We start from the raw sequence: 17,655 nt of genomic DNA on the forward strand, positions 1-17,655 counted from the left end.
CAGATTGGTCACAGTATAGGCACACAATTTAAAAAATGTGTTCTATGATACCAAAAGCACAAGCAACAGAATAAAAAACAGATATAGTGGGCTTCATCAAAATTAAAAAGTATTGTGCATCAACATTATCAAGAAAGTGAAAAAGGCAACCTACAGCAAGGGAAAAATATGTAAAACGTATCTCTGATAGGCTTCCCTAGTGGTTCAGATGCTAAAGAATCTGCCTGCAATGCAGGAGTCTCAGGTTCGATCTCTGGGTCAGGAAGATTCCCTGGAAAAGGGAATGGCTACTCACTCTAGAATTTGTGCTTGGAGAAGCACATGGATAGAGGAGCCTGGTGGGCTACAGGCCATGGGGTCACAAAGAGACAGATATGACTATATCTCTGATAAAGTTTTAATATCTAGGAAATAAAAAGAACATTTACAACTCAACAAAAAGACAAACAAATAATCCAATTAAAAATGGGCAAAAGACTTGACTACACATTTCTCCAAGGAAGATATACAAATGGTTAACACACACATGAAAAGATGCTCATATCACTAGTCATCATGAAAATGCATATCAAACCACAATGGGGGAAAACCCCAGAAAATAGCAAGCACCAATGAGGCTGTGCAAAAAATGGACATCTCATACACTGTTGGCAGGAATGTATAATGGTTCAGCTGCTGTGGAAAACAGTTTGGCAGTTCCTCAAAAGTTAAACATGGAATTACTATATAATTTAGTAACTCCACTCCTAGATATACACCTAAAAACAGACAACAGGCCCTCAAGTATACATATAACATGTTCCTAGTAGCACTATTCACTGTAGCCAAAAGGTAGAAACAGCACAACTGTCTTCCAATGAATGGATGGAAAAAGATATTGTGGCATATCCATATAATGAAATATTATTCAGCTGTATAAAGAAATGATATACTGACACATGCTACAACATGAACGAATCTTAAAAACATAATGGTAAGTGAAACAATCCAGATGCAAAAGGTCACACATTAAGAATTCCATTTACCAAGCAACTCCTGCAGCTCAATTCCAGAAAAATAAATGACCCAATCAAAGAGTGGGCCAAAGAACTAAACAGACATTTCTCCAAAGAAGACATACAGATGGCTAACAAACACATGAAAAGGTGCTCAACATCACTCATTATTAGAGAAATGCAAATCAAAACCACAATGAGGTACCATTACACACCAGTCAGGATGGCTGCTATCCAAAAGTCTACAAGCAATAAATGCTGGAGAGGCTGTGGAGAAAAGGGAACCCTCTTACACTGTTGGTGGGAATGCAAACTAGTACAGCCACTATGGAAAACAGTGTGGAGATTCCTTAAAAAACTGGAAATAGAACTGCCATATGACCCAGCAATACCACTTCTGGGCATACACACTGAGGAAACCAGATCTGAAAGAGACACATGCACCCCAATGTTCATCGCAGCACTGTTTATAATAGCCAGGACATGGAAGCAACCTAGATGCCCATCAGCAGATGAATGGATAAGGAAGCTGTGGTACATATACACCATGGAATTTTACTCAGCCGTCAAAAAGAATTCATTTGAACCAGTCCTAATGAGATGGATGAAACTGGAGCCCCTTATACAGAGTGAGGTAAGCCAGAAAGATAAAGAACATTACAGCATACTAACACATATATATGGAATTTAGAAAGATGGTAACGATAACCCTATATGCAAAACAGAAAAAGAGACACAGAAATACAGAACAGACTTTTGAACTCTGTGGGAGAAGGTGAGGGTGGGATGTTTCAAAAGAACAGCATGTATACTATCTATGGTGAAACAGATCACCAGCCCAGGTGGGATGCATGAGACAAGTGCTCGGGCCTGGTGCACTGGGAAGACCCAGAGGAATCGGGTGGAGAGGGAGATGGGAGGGGGGATCGGGATGGGGAATAAGTGTAAATCTATGGCTGATTCATATCAATGTATGACAAAACCCACTGAAATGTTGTGAAGTAATTAGCCTCCAACTAATAAAAAAATTAAAAAAAAAAAAAAAAAGAATTCCATTTACATGAAATATCTAGAACAGCTAAATTCAGAGAGATGAAACAAAGACTTGTAGCTGTCAGGGGGTGGAGGCAGGGGTGGGGTGGGGAGGAGAATGAGGAACAACAGTTTGTCAGGTTCATAGCTTCCTTTTGGGTGATGATAATATTTTGGATCTAGACAGAGGTGGTGGTTGAACAAACTTGTGAATGTAGTAAATGGCACTAAACTGTTTACTTCAAAATGGTACTTTTATGTTACATGAATCTTACCTCAATTAAAAAATGTGCTCCATATATATTTTAATATTTATCTTTTTTCTTGATTACTCTTGCTACTAGTATGTCTTTTTTAAAGTTTGTTTTTTCAGAGAATTAGTCTTTATTTTATTGATCCTCTCTATTGTTTATTTCTTTTTTATTTCAATTTTTATTGAAGTACAGTTGATTTATGATGTATTAATTTCTGCTGTATGTTTATTTCTTTATGTTCTATTATTATATTATTATATTTTTCTTCTACTTTATCTTTTCTTTTTCTAGCACCCTAAACTGAAAATATGATTTATTTATTTTTATTCATTTGGGGACTACGGATCACCAAAGATCTGGTTTCTTGACAACTGAAGTGTAAACACGGAGGAGATGCTCAGTAAAACTGAGGGGCACAGCAGCACATGGAAGTAACCTGAACGTCTAACAACAGATGAATGGATAAAGAAGGTGTGATATGTATACACACATACACACACATAATGGAATATTATTTGACCACAAAAAGAATAAAATAATGCCATTTATAGCAACATTGAAGGACCCAGAGTTACATAAATCAAACAGAAAAAGATAAATATCATATGGTATCACTTTTTGATGGAATCTAAAAAAAAAAGGATACTTTTTCACAAAATAGATATAGACTCACAGACAGAAAACAAGAGTCTGCAAAATACTATATATAACTGAGTCACTTTGCTATACACCTGAACACTTTAAATTTTCTATACCTTCAATAAAAAAGTTGAGGAGCACATGAAGGCATCCATTTGCTGACAAACTCTCAGGCAATATTGGGCAGTTTTTGGAAGCAGCTAAAGCAATAGCTATACCATGGTTCTGCCATAAGGTTGCTCTGTCAATGGCAGTCTTTGATAGTACTTAAGGTCACATCTGACACTAAGTTTGGTTAGGGAATCTAAGGATTTATTCTGTGAATATCTTTACTTTTAAATTTAATCTCTGTGCAATAGTGTTTTCAAAAGTCAAATTGTTTTAAAGTGTTTTTGTTGTTGGCGGTGGTAAACCCTTCTTTAATCAAGATACCACAAACCATCAGTGGACTTCATGTCTTTTCCCAACTTACATGGTATTTGTTAAGAACACAGCATTGTGGCCCAGACTGGACACTGTAAATTTACCATTACCATTGAATGAAGTGGTGGAGATGAGACCAAGTTCTATTTAATAACCTTGGCTTCTTCATCCTCTGATAATTGCCAAAGAGTACATTGGTTCCAAAGAGGAATCTCATGGGGGTGAAGGAAATACACAGCCTTATATTTGTATCTTCCTCATCAGTGATGAAAAATTATCAGCCATAATCTCTTGGAGTACATCTCCTTTTTTTTTTTCTTTTTTCTTTGTCTGTGATTCTCTAATTAGATGTTTATTACCCTCTCTCATTGTATTCTCCATGTCCCTTAACATGTCCTTCATACTTTTCATCTCCTTTCAACATTCTGGATGGTTACATTCACTCTTGCCTGGAGAATCCCATGGACGGAGGAGCCAGGTAGGCTACAGTCCACAGGGTGACAAAGAGTAGGACATGACTGAGCAACTTCACTTTCACTTTTCATTCAACAAACACTTACTGAGCACATACTATGTGACAAGCACTGTTCTAGGCACTTGAGTACCTTAGTGAACAAAAGACATCTCTCTGCTCAGGAAAGACAAACTGAGGAAACAGACAGTAAGTAATAAACACAATAAATGACTAAATCATGTAGAATGCAGAAGGTGAGAAATGTCATTGAAAAAAAAAAAAACAGGAGAGCAAAGCGATGTCTTCTGCTTTTTTTTTTAATTTCAAAAAAAGACAATCTTATTTGCCTATAATGTGATCACTGATTATCTTAGAAAATTTTGTTTCAGAATATAAGTGAGTCAAATCCACATAATGTTTGTCATACTGGTTATGTGATGACATAGAAAATACTATACATTTTAGTAAGTCTTACATTTATATAAGGTGTAACACTTGCTAGGAAAATTCACATCTTCCCACATTTCTCTTTTTCTAAATCATTTTATTGAGGTATGACTGACAAATAAAAAGCTGTATATATTTAATATATACAAATGGATGAGTTTGGAGATAAATATATACCTGTGAACCCATCACGACTATCTAAGCCATGAACATAAACATAAGTTTATCATAAATATATCATCTCTGTAAGTTTCTTCCCATTCTATTTATTATTATTTTATATTTGTAGTGTGAGATAAGAATACTTAACTATAGATCTAAACTCTTAGCAAATTTTTAAGTGTGCAATATAGTACTGTTAACTGTATGTACCATGACGTAATGATCTCTAGAATTTATTCACCCTGTATAACTGAACCTTTCTATACCTTCACTAATACCTCTCATTTCCCTCTGTCTCCAGAAACCACTATTTTACTCTTTCTTTGAATTTAACTATTTCAGAATCCTCATTAAGTGGTATCATGTAGTATTTGTCCTTCTATGTCTGGCTTATTTCATGAAGCATGATACCCTCCAAGTTCATCCATTTTGCTGCAAATGGCAGGGTTCCTCTCTTTTTAAAGGGTAAACAATATTCCATTTTACGTAAATACTACATTTTATTTATCCATTCATTCACTGATAGACATTGAAGTTGCTTCCTTGTTTGGCTGTTGTAAACATTGCTGCAATGAATATAGGAGTGCAGCTATCTCTCTGAGATGCTGATTGCAATTCCTTTGCATATACTCCCAAAAGTGGGATTGCGGATCATATGAGAGATCTATTTTCTATTTTTTGAGGAATCTTCATCCTGTTTTACATAGTGACTGCATCAGTTTACATTACCAACAGTGTACAAGAGTTCTCTTTTTTCCACATCCTCCCCAACTTTTTCTTTTAAAAAAATTAGATAAATTTGACACAATACATTTTATAAACTTAAAGTATACAGTGTGTTACTTTGATACACATATACTGTAATAGTAATATGATTACCACTGAAGTAGTATTTATCACTTTACATCTTTATAGTGTAGTATTACTGTCTTTCATTAATTATATTATGTTTAATTCTCTATGGCTTACTTACTACTCGATACAAGTTCATACCTTTAAACACCATCAATCTTATCCCCCACCCCTGCTCCTCCATCTCCTGGTAACCACTATTTTACTCTGTTTTTTCACAGGTTTGACATTTTTAGATTTCACATATAAGTGATATAATACTTACTCTGTCTTATTTAACTTGCTTAGCATAATGTGCTCATTTCTTCCATACTGTTGAAAATGCCATATTCTCCTTTCTCATGGCTGAATAATATTCCATTGTGGATACAGAAAACATCTTTTTATCCATTCACCTACTGATAGGCATTTGCATTGTTTCCATACCTTAACTGCTGTAAACAATGCTGTGATAACATGGGTATCCCAGGGGGCACCAGTGGAAAAGAATCTGCCTGCCAATGCAGAAGATGTAAGAGACACATAAGATCCCCTGGAGGAGGGCATGGCAACCCTTTTCAGTATTCTTGCCCTGGAGAATCCCATGGACAGAGAAGCCTGGCAGGCTACACAGTCCATGGGATTGCAGAGTTGGATGCGACTGAGCACACACGCATGCACCACACTGTTTTAATTACTGTAGCTTTGTAATATGCTTTGAAATAAAAAAGCGTGATACCTTCAGTTTTGTTCAATTGTTTTTTCTCCTTCACTGGCACTTCTTCCCAATCTTAAAGAACTCTTTTATTACCTGACAGCACATTGCATGTCAGGTGCATAAAATGTTTTTCTTAATGACTGAAATATTCCCACGTTTTAGATAGCCTTAGATAGCTTTCTTTCTGCACAGAGGAACTACTTCTATGAAAATTACTATCTTCATCTGTGACACCTTGCCTGCATCCAAGATGCCCCCACCACATGGCCTGTGGTTTGCTCAGCTATCACTTCAAACTTAACATAGCCCAAACTGAACTCGTCATTTCTTTCACTTGGCTGAACTTAACAATTATAGTACCACTCTATTTGTCTCCAAGGTAAAAAACCATTGAGTTATATGTTTTAAAACGAGGAAGAAAGGAGATAAGAGGGATAACTAAGTTGGTTGCTGCACTGAGTTGACCATTCATTCGAGTAAGCATTGAGTACCTACCAAATACAAATATTCTCCTAGGTTCAAGGGATCTGCTTATGAATAAGATTAACATGGGAAATCCCTGTTCTCATATAAAACAGATAAATTAGTTATATTTAATTAATTTATATATATTAATATATATAATTATATTATATTATTTTTATATTATACATATTATATATATATTTATATAAATTATATTTCTCATTAATATGAGAAATCCCTGTTCTCATATAAAACAGATAAATAACAGTGACCTACTATATAGCACAGGAACTATACTCAATACCTTATAATAACCTATAGTGAAAAAGGAATTTGAAAAAGAATATAAGTTAAAAAAAAAGAAAAAAAAGAAAAAGAATATAAGTGTGCTTGTGTGGATATATAGATATATACATCTGTGTTTCACTGAATCACTTTGCTGTACACATGAAACAAACAATATTGTGAATTAATTACACTTCAATTTAAAAAATAAAGAAAAATTTCAAAAAAAAACCCAACCCTCTGCTTTCATGGTGCTTACAGCCTAGAGACAAGACACAGACAATAAAAATGGTAAATAGATAAACTATTCAGTATACTAGATGGTAATACATGCTTGGGTAAAATACAAAGCAAGGAAGGGATTGAGAATATGCATGTGTATGTGGGAGATGATGTTCATGATGGCTTCAGTTCTAGATAGGGTAGCCGGGAAAAGCCTGAGAGGGTGACATTTGAGTAAAAACCTGAAGAAAGTCAGGATGCAAGTACCATGAGGCTATCCAAAAAAGGGGAGGTGCAAAGAAAGGCCCTAAGGCAGGAAGATGTTTTGAGTTTTAGGGCACAGCAAGAAGGTCAGTGTAAAGTAGAGTGATCAAGGCGGGGAATAATAGGAAATGAAACCACGTGTAGAGTGATCAAGGGGGAATGATAGGAAATTAAATTATAGAGGTGATGAGGCTGGGACCAGATCTTATATGGCAAGATGCTCTTTCTTCTCTAATCTTACTATTAAGTCCCCTTATCCTGAGGCCTTATCAACTCATATCAGCAACAGCTTCCAACTCATCTCATTCATTTTCCAGTTTAACCTCTACACTGCCTCTGGGATAATCCCAAACCACCACATTCAACATGGCAGTTATCTACTCAAGGAATTAGAATTGTTGTCTAATGCTTCAGGTCTAAATTAGTCTACAGGGTTTTCAGGGCTATCTTTGACCTATTTTATCTTAAAGTTAGCATTTATTTCCTAATTATTTACTGAGCTCTTTCTTTCTTGAAGAAACTATGAACAAATAAGGGTAAAAAAACAGATTTAAGACCTGGAATTAACTATCAACATCAACTTTTTCTTAGCTCTAATAGCCTCTTCCAATTTCCTATATATATGCATTCATATTTTTATTATTTCTAACTCAAGATTTTGGGCTTCTTATGCTTAAGTATCTTCTCTTCTTGAACTTACAATAAAACCCAAAATCTTTCTATGGCCATAAGGCCCTGCATCATCTGGTCCCTGACTATCTTTTCTTATGATGTCCTTTCCCTTTCTCACTCACTGTATACCAGTGATGACTGCCTCCCAGTTCTCTGAATGTACGAAGTTCTTTGATGCATCTAAATCTTCTTCTGCCTAGATCACATTATCCACTCTTTTTTTTCTTTACTCAAACATTAAGCCTTAGTTTGGATGCCATTAAGAGCTTCCTTCCCTGAACTCCAGTATACATGAGGTTTCACAGCCCCATGCATGCTTTTCCTTTATAGCATTTATGACAGTTTTTAAACTTTGTACTTATTCATGTGACCATGTGTTCAACAGTCTCTCTACTAGAAAGAGTTAGTCTCTCTACTAGTTCATAACCTCCAGGAAGACAAGCAGATTTCTCTTGCCCATCCCAGCGTACCTAGCATCTAAAACAATACTCGGTAGATGCTTAATAAATATCAGTTGAACAAACGAGTTAATACCTTATCTGGATACTGACCACTCTTTTTCAACTACTTTTATTTTCTCCAAGAACCCTTGAGGTCTTCTCAGTCTCTCAAAGACCCATTTCTTCCCTGACTTCTTTTCCTTTTTTAAAAAAAACAGTTCCTCAAATGTTGAATTCAAAACCCTGGTGACAACTGACCTAGCTCACCATGAAAGAAAAAGCCATCTCTCCCAGTATATCATTGCAAAGCTGGCTGTATTTCTTTCCCAAACCATACAATTTAATCATAAATATAAATCAGTCTAAAATACAATTAATTAGAAAAAATATATAAAACAACCAGGATTTGGATAGGACTTCTCATTTTTTTTCAGCTTGACAAGTTCTATAAAAACTTATCTCTTAATAGGTTCCATTTTTTTGTTTTTCCCTGGCTTCTTATTTTGCTTAAAGTCTTACCACATGTCAATAAGTCATCTGCCCATCTTACTTTTCCACTCTGTTTGTTTGGTACTTAAAATTGGGAATAACATGTTTTACATCTTTTAGGAATTCTGTAATGCCTTGTTCAGACCTGTTTAGCAGCAGAGACATTTCTTTTTCTTCCTCTAAATCCCCAGCAGGTATTGCAGGGGCCCACAAACAAGAAAGCCTCAGTAAATGCTTGCTAAACTGTTCAATTACATGAAAATTTCTTGGATTCACAGGAGATTTATTGGTACTTATTTGATGGATGGACTTATTCATTCATTCAATAACTATTTAACGCTCCAATATTCAAAGTTCTATGCTTGGCACTAGGGAGAAAATGGAACAAAAGACATACAAGGAAGCTCCCATTCCAGTGGAGGAAATCTATATGCATGTGTATAATTACAATATAATATCTGATAACAGGAGAAAGTTAGGTGCAGGATGACATCACATGCACAAGGAAGCCCCAGGACTGATTCTATTCATAAACAGAATGAGGGAGGTTTCATAAAGTTGAGTTGTAAACAATGAACAGGAGTTTACCAAGCCAACAAAGGTAGAGAGGTATGAAAGAGCAAGGCATGTTTAGAAAAAGGGAAATAAGTCATCAGGAGATAAGGTGAGAGAAATAGGCAGAATTACATATGCTGGGTCTTTTACGCCATGCTAAGTAACGAGGGTTTTTAAGGCTAAGTGGGAGCTGACATGAACAGTTTTCATTTTTAAAAAAGAAGTATGGTAGTGGTGTGGAGGATAACTTAGGGAAGGAAGACAGATTCAGGGAGTCTATGTTGGGGAGAAACATGAAGCATCTGGGGTGACAGCAAGGACAAAGCGAGGGCAGTGATTTGACTGGCATTAGGAGACAGATGTTAACAGGATACAGTGATTAACTGAGAAGAGACAGAGAGGAGATAGAGATGGAGGAGCCTAAGAGGCTCCCTAAGTTTCTGACATGGATCTCTGAGCAAATGCCTTTCACTTGATTTAAGGAGAAAGTATACATGTGAGGAAAAGAAAATGAACGCAGTTTAGGAACGATGATGGATGTCTGAAGGACACCCAAGGGCATATGTCGGGTAGGAAAGAAGAAATGAGGACCTGAAGCTCAGGGGAAAGGTCTTAATTAGAGATTTAGATTTCAAGGCTAAATATTTATGATTCTGGAATGATGAAATGGAATGAAAAATAGAGCTACCAAGGCCCTGCCAGCTGCTGCTTCTGACCTCCAGCAGACTATCCAATACTCATCAGTCAACATGTATCAAAATGCATGACGTGGGCTGGCAATCTGTCATTCACTTTAGCCCCTCTAGATTTGCCTGTGAAATCAGCAATGAGACTTAGAGGAGAGGAATAGTGGGTCTTTAGTTTAGCTAATATCTCCCGTACTCTTTGGCACAGAGGGGAGAGTGTTCTGGCACTACTGAATACTAGCACCATGCGACTGGAGACTAGACTAGAAATATCTGAGTGGAAAAACAGTCACTCAAGGGGTTGTCTTGAGGATAAGAAACAAACCAATTGCTCTGTACCAATTCTTGGTACATCTGATGTGATGTATCTCCCTAATCTCTTGCAACTTCTGACAACTGCTCCGAGAAAAGTAACATGCAATCAATTTGACAACTAATCATAATGAAAGCAGAATTATCTGATAATACCAGCTCAATGACCTAAAAATTTTAAGACCTTACATACTACACAAATCCTAATGGAAAGAAGAAACAGTGTTTATTGATTAAACCTAGATCTAAAATCTACCTAATAGTTCACTCTTAAAACTAAAAAAGTGTATATTTTCAACTAACAAGCTTACAGTTTTATTATGTGAATCTCAAGGTGGTATAGTTCTCTAATATGTAGGGATTTTAAATGACCTAATAATTTCCAGGAACTCTAAAACAATTTTTTAAATATTTTTCTTTTAAAATGTTCTGTTGTTTCTTGAGACTAAATTATAAACAATAAGTCCAAAGATAAAACAACTGCATGGATTGATGATTCTATGTGAATTACAAACCAGAGCAATGGGGTGCCTCGACTGGGTTTGAGTCTTTTCTGCACAGTAGATCCAATTAAAAAGAAAAAATAAGTACCAGGCACAGGCACAGTGTGTGGTGCTAGGGTCATGGAGAGAGAAGACAATAGTCCCTGGTACTCAAAGATGACAAATACTGTGCTCTGGTTTTCAAACTGTCACCCCTGGACTTTCAGTGGTTTCACAGGGTACTCACTAGATAGGGGCATGGACATTGTAAGATTCCTATTATTTTCCCTTTCAACAATTGAGTAGTTCTATTTCATCTCTTTCATTTATTGATATTCCTCACAGAAATTAGCTTGAAGAAAGGATTCTTCCATACACAAATATAAATAATACAGTTTACAAACCTCTGGTATAGTGGAAAACTAAGAGCAGTGAGAATCTACTGGGATACATACTGGGAGCCACTGGTGACAAGGCTCCACATGCTCTCGTCACTAAGTGTATCATTTTACTCCCATGTCAAAGTGAAACACAGGGCTTTGGAAGGAGGCAGGCACGGCAGGATAGTCAAGATTAGAGGTACCAGGGAACACACAAAATAACTGCTGTTTCTGTACTCTGTTATAACTTCCATTTTAAACTTTCTCAAATGTATAGGACGCAACTGGAAAAGTAACACAGCTGTTTTCAAATCTTAAGTAAAACAACCACCACCACCCATAAAGCAGTCTTATCACAGAAAGTTTCCAACCAATATAGAAGTATCCCAAGATTTATTTTCTCTCTGCTCTACCTCAAATATAACCACAAAGAAAAGCTGGGGCTCCCCACAAAGGTCTTCTCACCCCATCAGAGCCTTGCTGAATTGTAGAGGAAGAGAAGTCTAGCATTGCCTTGATTTCTCCCTACTTTTCAAGGGGAAAAGCACTGCCACAGTGCCTCATGCTTAAGGGCCTCACTGCTCTGTCAAGACACATGGTCTATTGCATGTCAGCCTCTTTATGTGGCTTCTCCTCCAACCCAAGGCAAAAAGGAATGATGGAGTCAGTACAACTTTTCCTTTTGTCCAGAAGATGCTCTTCCTCTTACAGTGCCGGGCTGAAAATGAGGACTGGGGCTACCCTCAGACAGAACAACATTAGCCTATTTCCTTGGGAACCCCCTCTCTCAAATGCAGCAAAGTAGAGTCCAAGGCTTCCTGCATTCAAGAGCAGGGTCTCTTTGCTGAATTTGCTTTGTTCTATGTTTCTCCTTTGTGTTTTCCCTGGCACTGAATAGACAGATGCATCCTCTTCTTTCCCTGAGCTGGTGATGGCCAAGACTGAGGGGGAAATAAGCACAGGATACAAAAGAGGTCCCTTGTGACTTCAGGGATAACTGGATTTGAAGGAAAACCCTCAGCCAAATAAGAGTAGGTTACTTCATCTTGTTTTTTCTCCTCTGTACATCTATCTTCTCTGAAGTCTAGAGATGCCCATGATCCAGGACATAGCATTTGAAAACAGTCTCTACCTCACCAGAGCTTCTAGCAACTTTTACCTGATCTGCTTGCCTTCTCTCATATCATATAAGGAAAAGAAGACATCAGTATCTTCCCCAATGGTGTTGTAGGTGAGACTCTTCAGACTGAGGAAGAAGTGATGTGGTACTGGTATCCGACAGCTTTCCCCATGACGTGGGCGCACTGTATCCACCTAACGAGGAAGGCAAAAGACAGTGACTTCTATTTTAGTTGTTTATTATATTGACCCTAAATGAAATGAAAATGAAATGACTAACTCTCCTCATATTGCTGAAGGGGATCATGTAAGAGAAAGAGAGATTAGAGGTGTTGTCTCTGCTAGTAGCAGGTGCTGTGTTAATATGCTTGGCTTGAGGCAGGCAAACACACAGCTGGGAAAAGTAAACAGAGTGAAGGAGATATGGGAACAGTAATTCCAGTTGATGAGTGAACTCAAAATCTCCGCCAGGCCACATACATCTAAATTCTCCAGAGAACCATTTTCAAAGCCACTTCTTGGAGATGCTGTCACGATCCTGATGTACTTGGTTTACACTGTTAGATAGTAATAGTTACTATTCTAAATACCATTTTTATTTTCTCAGACTGATTCATTTTAGTGTCTCTGTCTATTTCATTTCAATTGTGCTTGTGTAAATTTGCACAGAGGAGTGGAGACTAGCCAAGTTTGCTAGGAGATCAGAGTTCCTTAGGTCACAATAAAGCAGTCAGTGGTTTTAAAAAAAAGTCAGTAATTTCCTGGTGCATACCTATTTTATAACTTCTCAAAAGAAAGAATTCAGGGAAAAGACTGGGAGGCCTGTCTTAAGTTGCTTACCTGAGATGTGCTTTGCTGTACACTCTGCCGGCTAGATAAATGCTATGGAAAGAAAGAAAAAGATCAACTGGGAAAGAAACTAACTTTTGTTGCCACTTTAATTTTTTAATTGAAGGATAACTGCTTTACAGAATTTTGTTGTTTTCTGTCAAACACCAAGAATCAGCCATAGGTACACCCATGTCCCCTCCCTCCTGAACCTCCCTCCCATCCACCTCCCCATCCCACCCTTCCAGGTTGTCGTGAGCCCCTGTTTGAGTTCCCTGAGTCATAAAGCAACTAACTTTTTAAAGCACCTTCTATATGCTAGGCATTCTGATGCATATTTTACATAAATGATCTTATTTAATTGTAATAACCTTGTGAGACAAACGTCATTTGTATTTGACAGAGGCAACTAAGGCTTAGGATGAGGAAGTGAGGTGCTGAAGATTCCACACAGCAAGAAGGTGGCAAGTCTAGATTCACACCCAGGCCTTTCTAGCTTAGAGCAGCAGCCAAGTCACAGGCGGGTGCTCGATGCCGGAGTTTCGCTTCACCCCTGTCCTCTCCACGCACTGTACCACGTCTGTGCTGTGTGACACACGTCCTTGGGCTCTCCACTGGAGGAGGTGGAGCCTTCAACCCCGAGAGGCTCCTTCCCAAACATCTCTTCATGCTGCTCCTCTGCAGCTGGCTGAAGTCAGCAGAAGCAGATTCCAACCACAGCTACACGCACTTGCTTGTGAAACTTCAGACAAATTGCTTACGCTCTCCAAGGGACAATTCCCCTTGACTATAAAAATGAAATAAAAGCTTTTACTGTCCTCCTCACAAGGTTACTGTGAGGTTCAAATGACATAATGGGAAGCAGCATGACACAGTAGTTAGCGGCCTAAGTGCAAGAGTCAGAACTCCTGGTTAAACCCTGACTCACGCTTTCCTCATCGGTAAAGTGACGATGGCATTTTGAGCTGAACCTCACAGGGTCTTGTGCAGGTTCACCCAGCACAGTACACACTCTAAATGGCTGATCACTGTTAGGGTCAGTTAGTATTCTTCTTCTTACTGGTGGTGTTCTTTATAACTAGTTCTTATAGAAAAGTCTGCCACATTCAGAAGTAAACCCTGAATGCCAGGAAGAATAGTGGGTTCATCATTCTTCAGGTCCCTGGTCTTGGCAGACTCAGCAATGAGAGTTTCTATCCTGCTTCCTTCTGGCCCCCAGAGGCAGTGAGACAGCACTGCTTTGGTGGACTGTTTCATATCACATGGGTAAGAAGAACGGCTGCTGATTAGGATGGTTTTGTTCTTTTACCAAATATATTTAACCCTGAATAAAACTGAAGTACAATTAAATATTAAGTGCATCTCACTAGCTGTAGTAGTTATTAAATATTCATGTGCATTATTAGCTACAGTAGCTAATTATTATCGACTATTAATGTTCATCCATGGGAATACATGTTCCCATGATACATATTAAGTATAATTAAAACAGATCGCCACCAGCTGGAGAAGTCAGCACACAGAATGCTTATGTACAAAAGAATACCCCATATATAAAATAGGTCACAAGAAAGCTTTAAAAAAAAAAAAAAAAACAGGCTTTCAAAAAAAAAAAAAATCTAGCTTTCTATGGTTTACTGACCCATATCCCACTGGGAAGGAAGTTACTGGCCTGAAACTCTTTCCACTGCTTTATTCTACTTTTAGGGGCTACATTAAGTCATTCTTCTCAAGTGAGTTTACTGACTAGCTCTTCAAAGTGACTACCAATTCATAATCATTAATATTCAATTATAACTATATATGGGAGTTCACAGCTAATTTCAGTGTAACTCATCCCGGTTGACAGTAACAAACACCATCCTAGGCTTCAGAGGTATCAAATCTGGGAAGAACTCTTCAACCGAGTCTGAAAGCACACCCATGGGTGGCCAGAGAATGGCATCAGAACTGGCATTTTGGAATGTCTTTCATGGCACCATAAGGAGAAACCACTCCCCTACTGTCAGGAAGCAGTCAGTTGGCCAGACAGTACTTCCCTCTTCAGAACCATCACTGCCTGTATTAGAGCCCTAATGTATTATGTTCCCATGTTTGCTACCCAACTCCAGATTTTGCCCTACCAGTGCACGAAGTACCTATCTTAATCATCTTTATATCCTAAGTGCAATATACATACAAAATACACGTTAATTAAAAATGTATGGACTACATTATTGCCTCTGCCAAATTTTACCCCACAGAGAAGTCGTTTTTAGCTCTTTGGAGTCTCTGGTACATTCGTTCATGGAGGTCTAACGACATGGTGGGGGAAGGGAGTGCAGCTTGAGGCATTCTATTTAGTTGAATAACACAAGTAATTGCCTGCTATATACACTGGGAATTGTGTTAGATACTGTGAGTCTTACAAGGAAATGTAAGACATATATCTGGTCAGGATCACCAACAAAATGATGCTTGATGGTTATAATAAATAATCTAATCAATTGATTTAAATCTAGAAATGGAAGTATAAACATTGATCTTCCAAAAAAACATTAATTGATTAAAAGTTAAATAGCTTTAAAGGCTTGCAATAAAAAAGTCAGTCCTCCATTCACCCAATCCCATTCCCCAGAGATTAAGTAATTTCTAGTCTTTACTGTGTTTTTTTCTAGCATTTATCATATATTTCAAAATGTCATATTTATACTGCTCTTTTTTAAATCCAGTTTGAGATTCATCTACTGGCTTCTTATGGTAGCTGAAGATTTTCACACTTGTTTACATCTATTTCCCTTCATCTGTCTTCCCAGTAGCTCAGAGATATGGTTAAAACTTGTTTATAGTATTATAACTTTTATGTACAGTTCACTTCTGAGCCAAGGAAATGTACTTCAATTAAATTTTCTTTCTTCTACTACTTCATGATTTTATACTGGATTGATTTAAATTATAGGGTCTTTTCTACAACCACCCCCCTGCCCACAGCTCTATAAAACACCTTTCAGTAGGAGATCCCACCTGGCTGCCCTCCTGCTTGACATGGACCAGTTACTCTCTAGGTCTATCACACAACTGCCATCCTGAGCCTTCCCACTGATGTTAACCTATGAATTCTTTGCCCCTCCTGTTTGAATTAGAATCTCTTTCCTGGATGGGACATTTAAGCATCTTTTCATTTACTTCTTCATTTCAAATAAATAACTTATTTCTCTGTTGTTTCCTGAAAAGGGACCAAAGAAAGAGGTTTGAGATTTTGAGCAACCAAAGTTTTCTTTAGGCTACTTCCCTACTTGATGGATAGTGTGGCTGAGTAAATACAGAATTCTAGGTTAAATTTTATTTTCCCTCAGAATTTTAAAGGCAATTGCTCATTATTTTCTAGTTTTCAATATTGCTATCAGGAAGACAAATGCTATTCTTACAACAAATCCTTTAGCAGGTGACCTATTTTTCTCTCCAGAAGCTTTCAGCTTTAGTGAGCTGAAATGTCACTATTAAGTGATAAATATTTAGGCTTTTTTAATATAAGTACTCCTATCTATAAGTTCTGGGAAATGTTTTCTAGCTTTATTGATATATAATTGGCATAAACATTGTATAAGCTTAAAGCATATACTGTGGTGACTTGATACTGTATATATGGCAAAGTGAATACCACAACAAGGTTAGTTAACACCTCCCTCATCTAACATTTACCCTTCTGTTGTTGTTACTATGGTGAGAACAATTAGATCTACTCCTTGGGTAATTTTCAAGTATATAATGCATTATTGTTAACTACAATCACCATGCTTTAGATTCCCAGAAATCAATGCTCTCATAACTGGAAGCTTGTACCCTTCAACCAAAACCTCCTCATTTCTCCCATTCCCCAGCCCTTGGCAACCACCAATCTACTGTTCGCATGAATTCAGCTTTTTAAAATTCCATATACAAGTGAGATCATAAAGTATTTGCCATTCTCTGACTTACTGCACCTAACAACATAGTGCTCTCAAGGTTCATCCAAGATGCAAATGGCAGGATTCCCTTCTTTATTATGACTGAATAAAAATTCCACTCTATATATACACCACATTGTTCTTACCCACTCATCCATCAATGAAGACACAAGTTTTTTCCATGTCTTGGCTACTATGAATAATGCTTTAATAAACATGGAAGTAAAGCTATTTCTTTGAGATCCTGATTTCAATTCCTTTGGCCCTATCACCAGAAGTGGGTTGCTGGACCATACAGTAGTTCTACTTTCTATATTTTGAGGAACTTTCATTCTATTTTCTACATTGGTTATAGTTATTTTTATGTTTTCTATCTTTTAACATTCATATTAGAGTTATATATCACCATATTACAGTATTGGAGTACTGTGAATTTGACTATATACTTATCTTTACCATTGCATTTTACATCATCATATGTTTTTACGTTACTAGTTAGCATCCTTTCATTTCAGCCTGAAGAACTTTCAGCATTTCTTGTAAGGCAGGTCTAGGAATGAAGAACTCCTGTAGCC

General features: G+C 37.3%; 1 protein-coding gene across 8 annotated transcripts in view; it reads right to left on the reverse strand.

Annotated features, from left to right (window-relative positions):
* The window catches only part of DOCK3 (dedicator of cytokinesis 3), a 267,277-nt gene that overhangs the window by 136,973 nt on the left and 112,649 nt on the right, over positions 1–17,655 (reverse strand). For all 8 annotated transcript variants that reach the window (XR_006337624.1, XM_043886679.1, XM_043886678.1 and 5 more), the window contains exons 8-9: positions 13,167–13,208; positions 12,367–12,521 (exon numbers count right to left, since the gene is read on the reverse strand). Coding sequence is in view for 7 of the 8 variants with exons in the window: in XM_043886679.1 (XP_043742614.1) it covers positions 12,367–12,521; positions 13,167–13,208 (197 nt within the window). In the remaining variant the exon portion in view is untranslated. The remainder of the gene's footprint in view (positions 1–12,366; positions 12,522–13,166; positions 13,209–17,655) is intronic.

Source organism: Cervus elaphus, chromosome 24 (assembly GCF_910594005.1).
Source record: "Cervus elaphus chromosome 24, mCerEla1.1, whole genome shotgun sequence".
NCBI lineage: Eukaryota > Metazoa > Chordata > Mammalia > Artiodactyla > Cervidae > Cervus > Cervus elaphus.